Raw genomic sequence first — 15,826 nt, 5'->3', positions numbered from 1 at the left:
CTCCACCATCTTCTCTCTTCCTTGTTTCATTAGCGCCTTCCTCCATGACTTCTTGATTTCTTTTCTTTACAGTCCCATGTTGTTACTTTCTGCACTTCCATTTTTCTTCTCTTCTTTCTCTTTCTATTCTCATGACCTATTTCTCTGCTTTTTTCCCCTTGGTTTCTACCTCCATATATTTTTCTATTCTTCCTTCCTTTTTCTCCTTATGTTATTTATTGCTGCCTTATGGATCAAGTAGATACAGAACAGACCTTTCTTTGTTAGCAGTACTGTTGGCCTTGGAATGCTCTCATTGATGTCATTTTATTATATTTTTATCTCTGAATCACAAGTACTGATCTTAGTAGGCCTGTCGCGATAAACGGTAAATCAATTAATCCTACGATAATTGATAATCGGCATTATAATGCCGATAATAATGCCGATAATTTTAATTATCGGCATTATCGTCTCTTCCGGCCTTTTTCTCTTTCTGTTGATGACACCGAATGAAAAAAGGCTCAACTCCGGTGCTCTCCACTTACCCCCCTTTCCTCATTTTACTTCGTGTATAGCCCAGCGCACAGGAGCTGTCCGCTGATTGTCGGCCCATTTTCAAAACCTGATAGATCACACATTAGCCGACAGAAATCCTAGGTATAACGGTTCGATTGGGTTCGTTCCTGCCGTGTGGTGTCAAACAATGGGCACAAAATAATGGCTACAAGTCCAGTGAACTACCGTAATTTTAAAACCAGGCATTAATCAATGCTTTACTACAATCTACCTGCGATGCATGTAGCTAGTGTCAGCGTAAAGTCCTGACCGAATGAAAATCATTATAACCTGTTTACGTCACGTTAACAAAGAACAGCTGAAAAGTTACCGGGTTTATCAACTGCGGTAACAATTTCGCGCCAACTCCACCCCTTGTCATTTCTATATTCTTTGCATGTTGAATAAACATTAATGTTGTTTCCACATATCATCTCCAATGTCCGCTGGACTTCGGTTTGCGCCGTGTCAGCTGTTAGAGATTCCCCGACGTAATTTCCCCTCAGAAAGCGCGGAGGAGAATCCTCGGTTTCTGATTGGCTACCTGTCACATTCAACAGGCTGCGTTAAGCTCCCAGTCGGGAAAACCCCTGATTTAGATCAGAGCGGCAACGACGATCTACCGTAACACACCACACAATCTTAGGAAGACCAACGTTTTAAGATTGTTGTAAGGGGAAAAATAGGAGCAAAAAATCATGTAGTGTGAACTATTGCATCAGGTAGTGGATGTGCCCATCTTCTCTATTTAAATCTAATTATTACTGAAGGGCAACATAATATACAGACTTCATAATCTGCACTCTTTTGGTTGAATGCAGTATTTATTTCCACTTTGGTTTTATGTTGTTTAGTTTTTTTTTTCCAAGTGAGTTTTTTGTTAATGGAGACTGAGAATCCATTTTAATTTTGTTTTTGGTTGTTTTGTTTATTTTGTTTATCAGCTCAAGTGTTAAATGTTCTTTTGAAAATAAAGTGTATCTATCTTTGGCAGGAAATTGCATGCATTATTACATCATTTCCATTAAATCAGTGTAAAAAGCTCTTCAAACAATATTATCGTTTATCGCAATAATTTTTGAGACAATTAATCGTAGAGCAAAATTTGCTATTGTGACAGGCCTATTAGTGAGACAGTGTAGATCTTCAGTGCTTTAGCTGCTTGATGTGTTGACAGGAAGTGTCTTGAATGTTTTGTTGCTGATAAATCATGTGGGTTATCTCGGGTAATTCAAGATTTAACAAGAGAAGCAATAACTTTTTCATGTAGGCCCAGGCTTCAATAATCCAAATGATGATTATTAAATGAAACCATCATTTGGAAACTTCTTTATTTATTTCAGTTGCTTTACAGAAATGAATAAATTGATCTCAAACATTTAAGTGTGACAAGAGAATCTGTATGAGGCAAATCGTTTTCACAGCTCTTTAGAACCCTGACTGCTTATCTTATCAGCTGTGATGTCAACATAGCATATTGTTGATTACCCATAATCGCCACTTTAGTTCTGCTGCTGTAACAACAACCAGGCTCCGTCCAAGAGAGCCGCTTTTGAAGTGTGTAATAAGCTTGGTATGGAGCCCGAGGGCATGGACATTCCTGCGCACCACTCGACGCTGTTTGCTAGGAGTCCATGAGGTCACGAGGACCTCGGTGGTCATGTGACTCAGTCCTCTGCTTCGTCCTCACTGAGCCGCCTGACAGGGGGCTGATCAGATGGGGAGACTGTCTGTGGTGGCTCCCAGTTAGCCGGTGTGTCCTGGAGCTGAGTGAGGATGAAGCTGATCTGGGAGCAGAGTGATGAGGTGAGCTGCTGATGTGTTATTGCTGCAGAGACTCAGATGAACTGGGTGTGGAGGCCATTCGGGTCAGTCATCTGATCTCTGTAAGGATCCTTCAAAGGGCTGTTTGTGTTTTATGTCAGCATGTTAACATTTTTGCCTGTTAATGCTGAGATCTTTCGTATTGAGATTTGGCTGTAAAATGTTGATGTGGTGTTTGCAGTGAAGTTAACTTCAGAGAAAGAGACAAACGGGAAAAAATTAATTTGAATGACAAACTAGATCGAAAAGTTGACCAACTTGAGGAATGATATTCACTTTAAACTATTATCAAAAGAAACATCCTGTTAGCCATCTTGGGGATGAATAGATGGGCAGACAGGTGAAAGTTGATGTAAGTCTTGTTTCCTTGTTGTCACACAACTGACTTAAATGAATGTGTGATTAACAGGCTTTTGCAGCACTGGATGGTATGCAGAGGCAGCCGTGCAGGTATTGAAACATGTCTAGTGGAATAGAGACATATGTTTTACATGCAGACAGTGGGGCCTGAGGTCCAGGGTTGGGAACCACTCAGAGCCTCTCTTTGATCCAACACTCAACATGGTGTCACACTGCTTCCTACTGCTCTGTGTTTGGATCCTACTACAGGTCTTTGTGCCTACGTGTGGATGTTTTTACTGAAGCACTTAGTTTTTGTTTGAACAGAAACTTTTTTTTTTTAATCCATACATCTGTTGAGTTTCTCGGTCAAGTGCTATTGCTACGTTTCAGCATGTTGTAGTCTACTTCTTTGTAGAGTTTATTAGTGTTGACAGTGACCTGCTTTGATACTCTAAGACATTAAACTCAGTTGGTCTTATTTTAAGTAGCATTATTTATCATATCCTGATGTAGGGTATGCACATTCCTGAAATTACGTCTGTATGTAAAGGCTGAAGAAACGCTCAATTGACCTGTCTGCAACACCACAGTGTTGCTAACAATGTTGTACTAACATTGATAAGACAGCTGTGTTAAATGCAATTATTTTCTTCTTTATCTTTTTGACAGTTATGTGCTGTTTTCTCATTTTTAATTCTGTAATAATCCTTATGAACACCCTGCTGAGAGCAGTAAGTACAGCCATGCAGCAGTGGAAGTACCTTGCACAGATTTGTGAGCAGAGAATCTGACCGCTGCGAGGACAACAGTCCTGAAGGTTTCAGGTTAATCAACCCATTAAGGGAAACTCTAAACCTACAAGACTTAATAGCTATGTTTCCATTAACCATATAATTGCTCAGGTTGATGTATCAAAAATAAATTTGCTTAATGCAGGGTTTCCACAGGGTAGTGAATGGTAGTAAATAAAGAACTCAAAGTAAGGCCATTGAAAGCTAGTAAAAAAGTAACAATCAGAATTTAATAATAATAATCTTGTTTGCTGCACAGGGTGGCAGTTGGTAGCACTGTTGGTAGCGCAGGTACTGGGTTCGATTCCCGACCCGGGGTTTTTCTGCATGGAGTTTCCATGTTCTCTCTGATCATGCACGGGTTCTCTCCAGGTACTCCAGCTTCCTCATTAGACTGTCAGGTCAATTGGTCTGTCTACATTCTCCTTAGGTGTGTGGGTGAGTGCGTGCGTGTATGTGTGTGTGCATGATGGTTTGTCCTGTTTGTCTTTGTGTTGCCCTGCGATGGACTGGCGTTCTGTCCAGGTTTCAGAACAAAGAAAATGATCAAACCTTTACAAGAAGACTAAAGGAATATATCGAGTGAAATGTTTATGGACAAATTACGGAAAATAAATAAATGTGGCCTACGACAAAAAAAAAATGTAAGTCATTAGTGCCATTATGTTGTGGAAATTATATGACAAAAATGCAATTCTATATTTATTACACTATCATATTTAAAAACATACTCAGGTTTTTATCATTTTTTGGCCAAAGTTATAAAAATTAAGTTCCTAAGCGTCAATGTTGCGCAATATTTTCTGCTGCACTTGTTGTCGATAGAATTTCTTCATTGTGACATTAATGAGGGACTCTTCTATTCTATCATGTCAGCAAGACTCAGATCTCTGAATGAGCTTTCTGACATCTAGATGAAGAATAAACTGTCCTGAAAGGAGAAGTGGTTTCAGCCCCGGTCTAGCAAACTACTCCTGATAGGGTGTCTGGTGAAGTGATGTAACATTCAGTATTGTTGCTTTACACCAAAAAGGGTTGAATCCAGGGTTGAATTCATTTTAAAATTCAGAAATACTTTATTGGTCCCAAAGGGATTGTTGTGACTCAAATTATTCAAGATTCCTCAAAGAGTCGTTGTAGATGGTGATGGCTGTGGCAGGAAGGATCTCCTGTAGCAGTCTGTGTTATAGCTTCAATCCTCCTACTGAAGACTGTTTTTCTATGACTGACTAATGAAGATTTAGAAGGTTTAGATTTTGGCTTTGCAGGCCTCTGATTATGCTTGGCATTTTGTCCATAAATGCACAGTAAAAGAACAACATAATAAAATGAGGATTGTAATAATTTGAGTGAGTGAGCTTACTTGTCTCTGTTGTTTGGGTTGACCCTGTGGTGACTTGTCTGAAGAACCCTGCCTCTTGTCTGTTGGCTCCAGCTGCCCGCTGTGACCCTGAACATGAGTCAACTACATAAACAATTGTGAAGATTCTAATAAATTAAGTAGATTTAGTAGATTTTGCCTAATTTGTTTCCTCTATAATAAAGCCCCAAGATAACCCTGGTTGGAAATTTGAACAATAAAGTGTTGATACATTCAAACCTTGTGTAGTCACCTGATTAACAGACTAACATTGTCAGTTGAGTTGAGTCTTATTCATTCATATTCCTAAAGTTGCTTTGTTTCCATGGCGCAGTGCTTCACCTTGTGTGGCTTAAATTGGCCGGTTGGCGCTCTGGCTGGAATGTTCCTCATCTGCAGCAGAGATCCAAGCCTGTAGCTCTGGAAGAGAGGAAACTTCACTGATTGGCAAAAATATGGAAAACATCGCGATCATGATAATGTGAAAAGAAAAACTGTTCACCCTCTACTACTGCAAAATAAACATTGTTTTTTTAGTTTGAGGCATTGTGGAAGCCAGATTTCAAGCTTTCATTTTCTCAGGCATCACATATGTAATTTATGTAAATGTGTTTTTTGTAAATTGAACATTTTCTTATTTGATGCTGTAAACTCTTTGAAACAGTCATATGATTTTCTGAGTGTCTGCAGCATCAAATGAAGAATACCAGTTTTTATCTCACTAGCAAACCAAAACTTAAACTTTGTCCTGCTGAGCTCTTGTCCCTACAGATGCTGTAAACTGTAATTTTTTATTTTTTTTTCAGTGACATTGATGTGTACTGTTGATTTCCTGTGCAGGACCCAGACCTTCAGCTCCATATGGCTGTGTATGATGAGAACATCCTGAAGAATCCTTTTTACTTGGCCTTGGAGAAGCAGAGACCTGACCTCTGCAGCCGCGTGGCAGACTTCCACGGCATTGTGAGTCATACGTGCTGTCTTTCTCTAAAAGTTCCTTCTGTTTACAACTTGTTACTGTTTGCATCAAGTTGACGACTTTACAGCAATCACTTCCTCTGAACATTGATCATGGATGTTCAGAACTGAAGGTTGGGACAGGTGTTAGAGAAATTATTCTCTTATTTTAAAATTCTTTCAGGAAAATGTTACAATAAACAAAAATAAAAAGAATTTACATTTGAGATTTTTTTATTCATTAAAAGCACGACTGCTACCGTTGGAATTTCTTGTATAGATCCATTTGCCTGTACTACCATTCACCTACATTAATTGAGGTCCAATAACAGGAGTTTGTAGATCAAAAAATACTTTTCTAAGTTTGTTTTTAAAATAAGCTCAGCCAAATGCTTTTTGTACAACTCCGCTCCTGGTAATTGAGGATCAGAGGAGGGCAGAGGGTAAAAAAATTGAACGAAAGTAAGAGTAGCGATACTTTAACATATTTTTACTCGAGTAAATGTAAAAAGTAGCCATCGAACAAATTACTTGTAAAAAGGTATTTGGTAAGACTACTCTACTCAAGTACTGAGTAATTGATCAAATTATCAACCAATTAATATTTTTAAAATTACATAATTTTTATGTAGAAATTATGTAATTTTTACCAAATTACCAAAAGTTAAGTTGAAATTTTGGTATTTTAAGGACGAAAATGGCAATAGTTCACAAAGGTAACAAAAATTAACAAAATCGGGCACAACCCCTCCCCCAAAAAGCATGTTTCCAGATCAGTTTCTTTCAAAATAAACTTACGAAACTTTAAGAAAAGCTGAAGGTGTGTCTGTGTCTGATGAAGTTTTGGTTAAAACCCGTTTGTTCTTCATTCAGTGAATTTACTCACAGTGGGTAGAGAACCCAGGATTGTTACTCAAGTAAAAGTAGCAATATTTCACAATACAACTACTCAAGTAAACATAAAAAGTACAACACAGTAAAAATACTCCTGAAATTTTTTAATAATTTTTTTATTTTTATTTTTTTTTCAAAAAAGCTACTCAAGTAAATGTAATTGAGCAAATGTAGCCAGTTACTACTCAACTCTTCTGGGGACATTTGGGTGACATTTTCTTTGTACAGTTTAACCTGCAGAACGCTTTAAACCTGTCTGTGTGACAGGAAGTGTGCCTGCTGGCTCACTACAGCTGCTGCTGGGAAAACAGATTTTTGTATAAACAGATATATGTATGTGCATGTCTGTGTATTTGTGCACAGTTACACTTAACTATTACATGGTCTCTTGTGGCTCAGACAAGACGGTTGAGTCTGATGGCCAGCTGCTCAGCTTCTGCCAGAGGTGACTGGTGGAGTCTCTGCCTGCTTTCTATTGGCTGATACTGCGTAAGGGAAAATGTATAGTATTCATAGTTGCACACCAATTGAACTGTAATCTTCAATCCAGGAAACGCCATCTAAATATATCAGCCACATCCACTCTTACAAAAGATGAATTGTGAGTAATGTAGTTCTAATTGACTGGTTTTGATTGTATTTGGTTAGCAACCCATTCATGAAGTTCTTATAACTGTAATCACACAAAATACAATTATTCCATTTCTGTTCATTCATATTATTTCGGGCATCTTCATCTTCAGTTGGATAGCACTGCTGTTAGTCATGGTAACTGAACTGCATGTGGGGAGCTCGATTTGATAACAGAACCCTTTTTCCGTCTCGCCTCATTGAAAACCTGCAGGTTCTGGTTCCGTGTTGTGGAAGTTTGAGTGTGAGCAACTACTCAGACTCTCACTTCGACAGCTACATCCTGCAGCCTGTGGAGGAAGGATACAAGACTGTGAATGGAAAGGTTTGTCCTTTTCTATAATAGTCTATCAAACCTAATGCCTGCAGTCTCTGGGAAAACCAGGATACTCCCTTTAGATTTGAAGATTTTACATTACATTAGATTTTAAATCTAAATGTTTTTCACAGGCTTTTTTATTTTAGCTTCATGTCTATTCTGGTAATCTTTATATGGAATCTGTGTAGTTCTTAACACTTGTAAAAACCAAATCACTTGTGTATCAAACCCAAGTATTTTACAGAGGGTTTAAATAATTTTTACTGTTAGGAATCGTGAAGCCAGATGTTTGCATACACTGCATAAAACAACAAATAAGCATTGTTTCCACTCTAGCAGATATTAAATCTTACTAACCTGTTACCAATGTAGGTTAGGTATAATTACTAAACTATTTCTATTTGCTAAACGTCCGAAAGATTGTTGAATATTTGTGATTTTCTTCAAATTCAAAAATGTACTTCCTCCTTTTTCAGTGCTGCTTTTTGTATATTTGTTAAATCTGTCACCATGTTGTGACAGTATGGTACGAAACAGATAATCTGAAAAAAATCAAGCTCTTCCATTTCCTCCCAGTGCTACTGTTACCATCTGAAGAAATGCACCATTCCTGGTCAAAAACAACCAATCAGAGCCAGGACAGGGGGAGGGTCTCAGTGCTGTCAGTCACTCTCATGAATGTACTGCTCAATGTGATAATTGCAGAGAAACAACTCGCTCTTAGAAGAAAACAATTTAATTGATGTCATTGGTGGCGTCAGCGCATACACAAACATAATTTACAGCATTAAGTCTCTCCTCCTGGCTCTGTTTCTGACTGCAGTGTGTTTCTGCAGTTAGAACTGGGAGCACTGGTGATGGCAAAGGAGCTCCATTTTCTCATAGATTATCTGTCTCATCCTTTACAGTCATGACACAGTGACAGTTTTAACAAATATCTAAAAAACATTTTTTTTCTTACTAAAGTTACACACCCCATCTTTAAAAGGTTACTTTATCAAAGGAAAAAAATCCCTTTAAACTGTGTGACTGTGTAATTGTAAACCAGCCTAGATGCTGCTCTCCCTTGGTTAACACTGTGACCATTTTGGAGCAAAAGAATTTTGAAAATCTTTTTGTAACGCATAATACTGTTGACCTGATGACTTTGCTCACAGGATGTCAAAATCCAGGACAGGCAGGTGGTGCTGGGCCTCGGCTCCCCAGCTCCGTCTGTGGTGCCCATTCTGTTTGAGGAAACCTTCTACAACGATCAGGAGCAGAGCTACAGCATCCTGTGCATCTCCAGACCACTGGAGGTGGAGCTGAGCCCGGCTGAGGTCAGTCCACCGCCAGCATACTGTCTGAGGAGCCTGGAGGATGTCAGGGATTTCCTAGGTCATCACTCCCACAAACTGGACAGGTTCATCCACAGCTTCTGTCAGGCTTTCAGAGAGCAGGAGAGGAAAGGCCTCCGATACCACATTGTAAGGGACAGTCTGTTTGCCTAAACATGTGAATGATTTATTCTTGTTCTTTGGACTTCAAATTCACTATTCTCTTAGTTTCCACGTTTCTGCTTTACAGCAGAGGACATCACATGTCACACGTCACATGAAAGAGGTTCTAAGTGTTCTCTCTGTGTTTTACCGTCCCATCAGGACTCTGTAAATGGACTTTACACTAAATCTCTTCAGTGCCTGCTGAGAGACTCTCGTCTGGTGAGTAGAGACCAGAAGCTGTCTGTGTGATAGGCTGGACATTTAGGCTCTGAAGCCAGTGGACAAGTGCAGGAGGAGGTCATAGGGTGATGAGTCCTCCTTTAAACCACAAGCATTGCCAGTGGTGCAGAGTTAATCCTGCCACCACTCGCTCCAGGACCCTGGTATGATGCCGTCATGATAGCACCAACTTACCTTATTGCACAAGTTTCAGACCTGCTCAAAACAGTTGAACTCTCACAATTTATCACATGAAAAAGAGGGACTGCTCTGGTCTCCAGGACTGAACCTGCTAACCCTTACCTGGCTCAGACCATCCATGTTCTGTCTGGTTTTATAGTCACAGCACAGGATCCTCATCCTCAGCAGATTGTTGTGTTAAGACAAAAAGTTTCAGCAAATCATTTACTTTTCTGTCCTTGTGTTTTATAGAAACTCCTGGCAAAACAGGAGCTTCAGATGACTCTTCTCAAACAAGCTGTCGGGGTAACCTCATCAAGTTTGACTTTTTTTCAAATGCAAATGTGCATGTGTCTGCCACAACAAATGTGTGAATCTTATAAGCAACCTACCTGATACCAACATCACAGGATAACTAGAGTTACAGTTGAGGTCGTACTATTAGTGTATATCTAAGGAATGCTAACTTCCTCTTCTTTTTTCAGATATATATCCATCATGGTATCCATGATTTAATCTTTAACCTTGTGGGGACTCTTGAAGCTTGTCAGGTAAATAAATCCCACTTAGCAACATTTTCTATTATTTCTTCTTGGTTTGTTTTCCCTAAATATAAAACACACATTTGAAAAAACCAAAACAAATTTTCCTGCTGGAAGCTATCTCAAATGATTGATTTTCTTCAGCTTACTGGAACATCATTTCCCTTTGGCTTTTTAAATGGAAATCTATTTGTTTTTCAGCTATTTTAAAATATTTATTCTGATAATTATATTAATTTTTGTGTTTTAGTATTTTTCTATTTTCAGTTAGAAACTGATGTTGCTAACTAAAAAAAAGATAAATTGAGAATATTGCTAAGCAAAATACAGGGTGAGGAAAACTAAATTAATTTGATGATAAAATACGCTTTATTGTAAATATGTTATTTCCATTTTATATTTTATATATGTTATTTTTGCTATCTTATAATAAAAAATATGATAATTAAGGAAAAGTTTATATTTTTAAGTACCCTAACTTACAAGTGTGCCTGTGAAAATCTTTTTAACTTTCATTTTCTAAATATTTTCCACTTCCTGCTCCCCCTGCATCCCAGAAACAACCAAAATCCAGAACCTCAGCATAGATGTTTCAAATCTAGAGTTTTGGTTAAGATTAAGGGGAAATCTGTGGGATTAGGGCTAAATGTCCACCCTGAAAAACTTTGTTCTGCATTTATATAATCCAGCACTATTACAGCTACTACTTGCATCTTTTTGCACCATTGACCAAGGCTATCTTTGCAACCAGACATTCTATATACCCAATCTTTTGCAAAGACAGATAATAACGACATATTTCAGTGTCATGTTTATTGGGCTATGATTATCCATTTTATGAAACCTGAAATAGTTTCGCGCACAACATTTTTTTTAATCAAAAGAATAATTTCATTTCCATACTGCTCACTGAAATTACTGAGAGTCAGTATTTTTTTGCAGCTGTAGGTTTTTCATAATGTTGGGATTGTGACGATTCTCTGAAGGCTCTTCTGATTCTCTGCTCATCAACAGGATGCTTCTTTTAACAAAATCACCAGGAGCCTTCAGGACTTGCAGCAGAAGGACCTGGGAGTGAAACCAGAGTTCAGGTCGGCTAGCTGGTCAGCCACTGGTGTAACACAGTATTCACATGATGACATAGTTAAGAAACATGTCAGAACTGAGATCCATATGTTGGCAAGGCAAACTGATTCTGATCGCAGCTGCAGAATAGTTTTGGTAAACTGCAGACGAACTTAAAGTTTTAGTTTAAATTTTGCATCACAAGTCAGAACAAAGTGGTGAAGACAGTAAGCTATTCTTCTGCTCCTTTTTAAATATGCAAGCTACTGTATATTCTTTGGTTGTAAGTGTTCTACACTAACTGTGCTTCCTTAAATTTTATTTCATATTGTGAGATTTGTCATTTATTTACATATTTGGAATAAATAATGCAAGAAAAAGTATAGATGATGAACATGCGGACATGAAGTGCTCAGTTCACACAGTGAAGCGTCTGTCTGAGATTCTCCACGTTCTCCGCTGCTGCCCTGTTTTCCTCCAGTATGAACTTGTCTCGGGCAAAGAGAGAGCTGAGTCAGCTCAACCAGCAGACATCCCCCCTCCTCAAAGTGTTGTGTCTGCGCAGAGTTGTTCTCACTGCCACTCAGACACCCAGACGTACAGGTAAGCATGAAGGTGAGCGTGTGTTTAGACTTCTACTGGAGATGCTTATGTGTCCATGCAAGGACTTACTTTAGATGAAAAATGGTACTAATCCAGTCTCATAAGATATTGGAGCAATCTACCTAGAGGTCCAATTGTGCCAGTTTTAGAATAGCAGGGTAAAAAATGTAATATTTTAAAGGTTACATGCAAGAACATAATCACATCACAGCATTTGCAATCCTAAATCAGACTAAAGTTCACTCAGTATGGGAGGTGATGCAAAGTGTGCAGTCCCAGTGGTAAAATAGAACATTTTGTCCAAAATAAAAGTCTAACTAAGACTAATTATTTTATTCATCCATTGAATCTATTTAAAAATAGATTCTGCTGCGTTTTCTTATGTCTTTTAGAGGAACTAATCCAAAACTTGGAGGAGAAAAACCTGATTTCAAGCATGGCGGTTTAAACGAATCATATTTATGCGCTTTGTTTTACAAAAGGTTATTAGTGTAAGGAAACTGCTATTATTAAAGATCTAATCAAGAAAAAATTACCCTTGAAAGGAGCTGTGTGTGCAGTCTGAGTGAATTAGTCTGGAACCTTTCTCAGCAGCAGCCTGACCTCTCTGTAATCAGATCAGCAGGCAGCACAGTGCCCCCTGTGTCAGCTACCAATTTGTTTGTTCAGTTTGTTTTGACGCACAGCAGCACTACTGTTTATGTTCAGAATGGCATGATCATTCCTAATTTGTGTTTGTCAAAAGGCCAATTTAGGCATTTGCTTTGGACACTGGGAGAAGGAGCTGTTGGTGTCAGGAATGCAGCGATTTAAAACCAGTCTGAATGGATAAAATCATTGTTTTTTTTTTCTTTAGAGAAGGAAGTTGATTTAATGAATTGTGTTGCTTTTTTCCTCCAGTGAGTATCGAAGCCGTGAGTGCAGATGATCTCCTGTCTGTTGTCCTTTACCTTTTGGTCAAGACTGAAATCCCCAACTGGTGAGCATGGAGAAGATCCAGTGGGAATGTTTTCCCTGCATTAAAAAAAAAAAAAAAAAACTGAAATAACCCAGACAGGCAGGAAACGCCCTTTCAAGGGTGAACTTGTGCTACAGGTTAATTCATTCTGAAAAACAAACATGTTTGTTAACTTTTAAGCCTCTCAGATTGCTAAAAGAAAAAGAGGAAATTCACATACCCAGGAAGACTTTGAGTTATTTTATTAAAGACTGAAATTAATGAAACGGATTCTATTCAGAAATAACAAGTTTTGCAGTGTTTAGATTCACAGAAGATTGTGGTTTCCTTGGGAACTGGCCGTCCGGATGCAGTTATCCAGATATATTTCTTCAAGTGTGCTGGAGGTGGTTGTCTTACGCCGTCACTTTAAAGGGTCATCATTATGTAAAGTTGACTTCTCTGAGCTTTACATTATGTTTCAATAATATTCCCTCAAACATACCTGGATTCTTGATTCTTTCTTGCATGTTTGAGCAATCCTTTATTCTCCATGGCAACCATTTGGCTGTGCAGAACATTTGGAGGGTATCCAGCGATGCATTCAGGGACAAAGCTCATCCTCAGAGCTACAGTTTCCAAGCTTCTACATTACAGAGCACCCCTCACACCTCATTCCCACCATCTGTTTGCTAATTGCCAGCAGCAATTAGCAAACAGCTGATCAAACTGCACATCAGCTGAGCTCATTATAGAAGCCACTTCTCAATGCAACGCTGGTAAAAAAAACTTGTTAAAAGGTTAATAAACCCTGATGTTTTGGTGACTTCCTGGAGGTGCATTGTTGGAAAGAGCAAGAGTTTCTTCAAGAAACAGAAGCCCAATTTCAAGGTGTTAAATTATGACATCAAATTTCTTTCAAGTAATATTTGATATCACATTTTTACAACTGAAAATAGCATAGTTACTTGATTGTACTATAAAATGACATTATGTGGCTGGAAAACACATAATAGTAGCTCTTAAATGGAGACTGTCAAACTTGTAGATTTGATGTTAGTATTGGGTTTAAATTGGGTTTTCAGTTCCTCTTCTCTGGAGTCCTACTGTATGTGCAGATAGTAACCTCATTTATTATATTAGTAAAGATTATAAAACTGCATTGTTTGAGCATCATTTAAACTTGCATGTCATACAGATAATGTGTTTTGTAGCTCTGCAGGCTGATTGTTAAACTGCTGTGTGTTTCAGGATGGCCAACCTTAGCTACATGAGGAACTTCTGCTTCAGTAACTCCAGCAAAGATGAGCTGAGCTACTGCCTGAGCACGTTCGAGGCAGCAGTGGAGTACATCAATCTGGGGAAGCTGCAGAACACGTGCTCTGTGAGACACACTCTGAAACTTCATGTTGGATCTCAGCAGATGTGAGACGGTTCTGAGAGGGTTGCAGTTATTTTTTTTGTCTCTTGCTCTCAGGTCACGGGTGAGCTTAGAGACAAAGCTCTATTCAAGGAAAGGATGAGTCTGCTGACTCAGAACATGGCTGCTCCTGTCCTCCGCCTGTTTGAGGTGAGCTGGAACAGCCAGGCTGCTGCTTCCCTGAACCCACCTGTCCTTTCTGCAGGGCCACAGAAACCTGTTTCTGTTTTGTCAGGCTGCATCCGGAATGCAGCCTGACAAAGTCTCTAGAAAAAACACAGATGTTTTTTTCTAGAGACTTACTGGACTTGAGCTAAACTCAAGGTCTCATCAGCCACTGGTTCTAGTAATGTAGCTTTTGTACAGTCAACTGATTAACACAACCTACTAATTAACATCCAACTACTATATACTATATAACTACTATATAATATAAGCCTTTAGCCCCCAAAATCCTTTAAAAAAGTCGAAAAAAGAAAAAAAAAGTTACAGAAAACAAATATACACCTGAATTAAGACAGTTTTTGAGGTGATCTCTGCATGACAAAAGTACAAACATATAAACAATTCAAACCACTCATTAACTTTTTATTATTGACACTATAAATGCTAAATAAAGGTTTTATAAATTTGATTTCAATAGTTTTAAATAAGTAGGATGTGATTGGACACATTCAGATGGAAGCTTGTGACACACTTACCATGTACAAACAGTTGTCCTGTCTATGTACCTGGCTCGTTTTCTGAGATCACTGATCTGTGACCTTTGACATTTATAGTTAAGCCCAAAGTTATTCCTACTACCTCTGTCAGGTTTATGTTCTAAATGTGTCTTGATTTTAAGCTCATGTTTCTTTTTGTAAATGGAGGTATGACATTGTGGCTCAGCCACATTCCCAACTGGAATATGGGAGAAACTCTGGACAAACTAAAGAGGTTTTCAACTTGGAGATCCATTTTCAAAACCCTGGTTGAAACAGGCAAAAAGCTTTTAAAAGGCATTACGAAAAAGGCTTGAGTACTGTAATGTCGATGAAGATGCTCTCTCTAATTATTAAAAAAGATAAAGATCCTTTTTGAAATGCCATTTGTAAATAAAATATAAAGATGTGATTTTGCCAAGCTGGCACTGTTTTTGACTTTTTTTGTTGTCTTCTGAGATGCACCTGCCTCCTTTCCTTTCAGAAACAAAGTTTTTGGTTGAAAGACAGTAATTTAATATCCAAATCTGCCAGTGGTATGAACAATTTTGGTTTTAACTGTGTGATGTTTTATTTACATAACTAAACTTTAGATGTAGTTGCATTGTAAAGGGATTCTTCCAAAGAAGTGATGAAGTGTAATGTCACAAAGTCTCAGAATTTAATCTGAATATTTGTTTCATTGTGGTGTAGTTGGTATTCCCTCAGTATTCCTCCAGAGCCGTTCTCTTTATAAAAGTATCTATTCTGATATTCTTAATCTGTGCATGTCCTGCTGTCCTTTGGACCAGTAGCTCAGTTCAATCCTGTTTTCTGTCTGTATTTTTTAGCACATTGCTAATGGAAATGAAGCTGAAGTGGAACGTCTGCTGAGTGAAAGTGAAGCTGATGAAGATGTCGGGATGTGTCATCCTCTTTGTTCCTGTGACCTCTGTGACGGCCATCTGTCAGGGTCAGTGTGTGTCATACAGTATTCACACCCCTAGATTGGAAAAGTAGGCATCCCACATCATTTACCACATCT

The 15,826-nt window shown here is 38.5% G+C and overlaps 1 protein-coding gene across 5 annotated transcripts in view; it reads left to right on the top strand.

Moving 5' to 3' along the window:
- ankrd27 (ankyrin repeat domain 27 (VPS9 domain)) overlaps positions 1 to 15,826 on the top strand; it is a 32,251-nt gene that overhangs the window by 1,641 nt on the left and 14,784 nt on the right. For 2 of the 5 annotated variants that reach the window (XM_028042383.1, XM_028042374.1), the window contains exons 1-13: positions 2,225 to 2,343; positions 5,695 to 5,817; positions 7,550 to 7,660; positions 8,812 to 9,120; positions 9,295 to 9,354; positions 9,787 to 9,840; positions 10,020 to 10,085; positions 11,091 to 11,179; positions 11,623 to 11,744; positions 12,645 to 12,723; positions 13,933 to 14,065; positions 14,159 to 14,251; positions 15,633 to 15,754. In XM_028042383.1, the coding sequence (XP_027898184.1) occupies positions 2,314 to 2,343; positions 5,695 to 5,817; positions 7,550 to 7,660; positions 8,812 to 9,120; positions 9,295 to 9,354; positions 9,787 to 9,840; positions 10,020 to 10,085; positions 11,091 to 11,179; positions 11,623 to 11,744; positions 12,645 to 12,723; positions 13,933 to 14,065; positions 14,159 to 14,251; positions 15,633 to 15,754 (1,391 nt within the window). In that variant the 5' untranslated portion in view covers positions 2,225 to 2,313. Of the gene's footprint in view, positions 1 to 2,224; positions 2,344 to 5,694; positions 5,818 to 7,104; positions 7,661 to 8,811; positions 9,121 to 9,294; positions 9,355 to 9,786; positions 9,841 to 10,019; positions 10,086 to 11,090; positions 11,180 to 11,622; positions 11,745 to 12,644; positions 12,724 to 13,932; positions 14,066 to 14,158; positions 14,252 to 15,632; positions 15,755 to 15,826 lie in introns of those variants that run through there. The other 3 variants (XM_028042390.1, XM_028042398.1, XM_028042408.1) reach the window with 3 other exon arrangements.

The sequence above is a fragment of the Xiphophorus couchianus genome, chromosome 2 (assembly GCF_001444195.1).
Source record: "Xiphophorus couchianus chromosome 2, X_couchianus-1.0, whole genome shotgun sequence".
Classification (NCBI taxonomy): Eukaryota; Metazoa; Chordata; class Actinopteri; order Cyprinodontiformes; family Poeciliidae; genus Xiphophorus; species Xiphophorus couchianus.
Note: the sequence above shows the minus strand (reverse complement) of the source record. Positions and strands in the feature narration are given on the sequence as shown.